Source organism: Amia ocellicauda, chromosome 20 (genome assembly GCF_036373705.1).
Source record: "Amia ocellicauda isolate fAmiCal2 chromosome 20, fAmiCal2.hap1, whole genome shotgun sequence".
In the NCBI taxonomy this organism is placed as follows: domain Eukaryota; kingdom Metazoa; phylum Chordata; class Actinopteri; order Amiiformes; family Amiidae; genus Amia; species Amia ocellicauda.
In genome coordinates, this window is record NC_089869.1 from 8,005,033 (window position 1) to 8,009,644 (window position 4,612).

A 4,612-nucleotide genomic window follows, 5' to 3' on the forward strand; every position below is an offset into this window, starting at 1 on the left:
AGCTGCTTGTGAAGATCCACTTAAAACAGTGCATTGAAGGAGGCGGTCCTGTGTGAACAACTTCAATCAGGTTCAGCCTGACAGTGTTTACCTGCAACATGCAAATCCAGTTGAGCGGTTTGCTCAGTACACACAGTGAAAACTGCTGTCTCTGGGGAGGAACTGGAGTATGGGAAGACTGCATTTCTTCTGAACCAAATGTGTTTTGTGACTTAAATGATGGTGAGCTTTTGAAATCCAGTCCGTTGTGTCTTCAACTCATTTTGTATCAGGATGCATTTGAAGGGGTTGATCCCTTGGGTTCAGCTAGGAAGAAACACAAAGTCCTTGCTGTGTATTTTACTCTCGGAAATGTTCAGATCCATAACAGATGCAAGTGGCTTTGCTCTGCACTGGGAAAGATTTGAAGGATTTTGGGCAGGAGAAGGTGTCTTGTTCCTCAAGATCTGAACAATTCAGAAGAAAATTGATTTCCTCTTTCTGATGGCAGTACCATTGAAGGGACTGTGCTTTGCATTACTGGAGATAATTTAGGATCCCATTGCATTGCTGGTTTAAATGAAAACCGGTATTGCCTTGTGACTCGAGAGGTTTTTCATGATTCACCTACAACTACAGGCCCACTTAGAAGTGTGGAGAGTTAAGATTCATCAGTTGAGACATTGTGTGAGGAAACAACAGAGGTGCAAGGCATCAGACATGACTCTGTATTTGATACACTGAGATACTTTAAGGCAGGGGTGTCAAACTCAAAAATAAATATGTAGGCTGTACAGAATCACTTGGATGTGCAAACCAAATATTTCAGTTTAAATAAGGTCTGACAAACATCATGTTGGGTTTGACCAAGTTTTGGTTTGTTTTATGTGTACCAGGGAACATTTCTACTTATTTTGGGTTGTAAATAGGATATACAGAACCTCTTGGATGTGCAAGCAGCGTGTTTAATTTAAAGTATGGTGTGACAAACATCACATTTTTTTCTGGGTATGAAAGAAAGAAAGCACTGTAGTGGACTTTCTACAATACAGGTGTTGTCATGCATATATGGAATAGGATGTTCAGCCTGTACCCTATATCCTTTCAGTACATTTTTCTATTTTTAGAAAATAGGTATTTTACTTTCAGAAATGTTATTTAGAGCCACGTTGATGCCCAAACCAAATGTTTACAAGTGTTCACTTTTCAAGTCCTGTTCTAATTATCTTAGAAAACACCCTTTCACATCCTTTCTTCCCCTTCTTGAAGTAATCACTCATCTAACATAACATGATTGAGAAGAATGCATTGGAAAAGCTGTTTTGACCTGTCCACTGTTAGATCAGTCATTTCAAGGAAGGGGGAAGACGGATGTCTTGTAATTCATGCATGTAAGGGTTAAAGCACAGGCTACAGTATTCTCTTTTGAATAGGATTTTGTGGCTGTTAAGCCACCAATGTTTGAATGACACTCAAGTGCATGAAATGTTTGTTGTTTAAATCAACATTTTATTGGAAGTGAGCAAGAAAGTCTTCTGTCCTTAATGCAATGAAGTGAGAAGATAACAAAATTGCATCAGCTCACAATATTAAGGCAACCAGCTGCACAGCCTTTCTAAGTAAACTCAGCTTGTTTGTACAAGTTCTATTCACACATACTTAAAATCAATGCAATGTTTAAAAAATTGTCTTAAGACAACCCAGGAATTCAAGTCCTCCTAATATAAACCTTTAAGTCCTTGCAATGTTTAATCTCATGTTAATTCAACTTACAAATGAATTTACTCATAGCATTTGCTGGGCAAGGAATCTCGATGAAAGCAATCATTAATTCTAGTTTGTTCAACATTGTGCCCAAAAGCTGACTATACTGTGCAGCTGGTTGCCTTAACTTTAGTCAACTTCCAATTTTTTACAGTCAATTATCTTGTTTGATTTCTTTCTCTAATCGTTTGATGGTCCACATGTGTTTTCTTATTGCTGCTCTCCTCCACAGCCAAAAACTTCTTCCAGTGCTGGTGGAGACGAGGTCCCTCTGAGAAGGCGGTGTCCTGGAGTCGGGATGGGGCTGCCTGGGGTGGCGTCGTCATTCTTTGTTCCAGTGTTGGCATCTCTCCAGTGGCATTTAATACCAGTCCGCGACGAAGTCAAACTCCTGGAACAAGTCCTGCTCCTCCGGGCTGAGGACCCTGGAGCCAAGACTGAGGACTGGGGCTTCGGATGTTAATTCATCGCCCACATCCTTGTGCTCTCTGACGTTGGGCACAAATGGAGGCGTTACCCTCTGTGCCTCCAGCCCAGGCCAGTCCACGCTCCTGAAGAAGGCGTGCTGCATCACTTCTTGGGCGCCTCGCTCTCCGGCCCCGAGCCGCCAAGCAGGATTCTTGCTCATCAGCCTAGTCATGACGGAGACTGCTTCGTTTGACAGGTGCTGGGGGAATGGCACTGGATCATTCACGATACTCTCGTACAGATCCCGCTCATTGGCTCCGGTAAAAGGACACTCGCCCACCATCATCTCAAAGAGCAGGACCCCCAGTGCCCACCAATCAACTGCACGGGTGTAGGACTCCTCCGACAGGACTTCTGGAGCGAGGAAGTCAGGAGTCCCGCAGAACGAACTTGTCCGGTCACCTGCACCCATATTTTCCTTGCACAGACCGAAGTCCGCAATCTTCACGAAGCCTCGTCTGTCCATCAGCAGGTTGGGCAGCTTCAGATCCCTGTGTGCGATATTGTGCCTGTGCAGGAAATCCACCCCCAGCACCACACAAGCAGCACTGAATACAGCCCGGGGCTCTGTGATCGCTTCTCCGTCCAGCGTGAGGTCTCCCCCTGCGACGTACTCCATGATGAAGACCAAGTGCTCCTCAGTCTGGAAGGAGCCGTAGAAGTTCACCAAGAAAGGGTGGTGCACGCTGCTCACAGTCTGCAAGACGCTCCTCTCACACATGAGGCTTGCAACATCTTGACTGTCAACAACCCCTCTTTTTTGAATGGCCTTGAGGGCAAATCTTTGGGTGGTTCTTCTCGACTCCGCAAGCAGCACCTTTCCAAATGCGCCGCGCCCTAGAACAGTGACACATTTGAAATCCTCCAGACAACAATGAAATTGCCCCGTCAGATCTGGCTGTGGGAGTTCGAGAAGCTTCTCCAGATCTTCAAACTCCTCCAGGTCTTCAATCTCCTTCTCCAGCTGCTCAAACTCCTGCATCTCCAGGCGTTCATTCTCCTCCTTCTGCAGACGTTCAAACTCGACCTCCAGACGTTCATTCTCTTCCAGATATTCAAACTCCTCCTCCAGATCAATAGGGTCATTCAGGGAGTCTGAATTCTCCTCTGCATCCTCCTGTGTCGTCCTGCTCACAGGGCCAATCACAAGGGGGCAGCTTTTCTCAAGGGCGTGGCTGCCTTCGCTGGAGGAGGCCGCTGGGCTGTGTGTTTTTTGCAGCTCCTCTCCAGCACATTCCTCCGTGTCGGTACTGGCGTCGGGCTTGTTCTTGCGCGACTTATACCAATACCAGCCCATAAGCACCAGCGCTGCTGGAAAAACTAGCGGCAGGATTCTCCCCGGAAAAAACATTTTCTCTGGTAGATGGTCCAAGAACAGGCGGGTCGCTAAGGCGTGTCGTGGGTCGTCAACTCTGTCAGGTGAGCTCACGATCTGAATGCTTCGGCTCAAGCAGCGCTATTTATGTATCGGGACCCAGTGTGACGTCATAGCGTTCACGTCGCCATGGTGACGTGTGGGGCACAGTTCGCTCGCGGATCTCCTCCGCTGTCTCGGGGAAAGGACGCATCTGGCCCAGGGCCGCCTCAACTAATATGTGACGCTGCTGGGCCGGTGTAAACTTGCACCCGTGTTTGAAAGTGTTCGATGCGGCCTGTCTGTCAATATGAGCGCAGCGGCCCTGGGCGGAGAAACGCGTCATGAGTGACGCATCTCAAGCCACGCAAAATAAAATACCGGCACCGACAGTATAGCTCAGACGACTGGACTGTATTCATTTCACTCTCTGCCACGTCTATCAGCCATATGTGCGCACATGCACTGGTGATGTCGCTCACATGTGCACAGAGAAACGCAGAGGCGAGTGAGTGCTAGTGAAGCAGCGCACACTTGTCTTCAGTGACTGTATTGGTCGAGTCTGCAGTGTGAACACGGTGTCTGACTGCAGTGACAGCGCTGCGCTCATCAGCTGTCAATGCGCTGTGAAACTGAGCGCGACGCGTAGGGACTAATCCGAATTAGGCATGAAACCATATGAAGTGAACCGCAGCGTGTTTCCAAGAAAGCAATGAGACGACACCCGCTGTGTGTTTTGCAATCCGATATACAATGATATAGGTAATGCAAACATATAGCAGTTGGGAGACTTGCAAACTAAATCTGTGTCTCATTGTTTAGCATTTGAAACAAAAGCAGAGAGAGGTCCAAACGCATGCGCAATGGGATTTTCTGAATAAGTGAATATCAAAATCAATCATGTACTACAATCAATTCATGTACTGAGATGGTATTGATTGGAGATACTTGGGTCCACACACACAATTATCGATGTGGAGATCTACAAAAGTGGAGGACAATACACGTTTGCATTCAAATAGCTCACTGACAGCATTTTTAAACAAT

The 4,612-nt window shown here is 46.6% G+C and overlaps 1 protein-coding gene across 1 annotated transcript; it reads right to left on the bottom strand.

The window, feature by feature from the left end:
• Positions 1–1,524: 1,524 nt before the first annotated feature.
• LOC136715791 (serine/threonine-protein kinase N2-like) lies at positions 1,525–3,216 on the bottom strand. The gene has a single exon (XM_066693171.1). It carries the CDS (start codon positions 3,191–3,193, stop codon positions 2,105–2,107), a length of 1,089 nt encoding a protein of 362 aa, XP_066549268.1. The 5' UTR covers positions 3,194–3,216; the 3' UTR covers positions 1,525–2,104.
• Positions 3,217–4,612: the final 1,396 nt, after the last annotated feature.

What these genes read in the sequence shown, in the direction of transcription:
- LOC136715791 (XM_066693171.1), bottom strand. Translation starts at nt 3,193, where the DNA reads ATGCAGGAGTTTGAGCAGCTGGAGAAGGAGATTGAAGACCTGGAGGAG.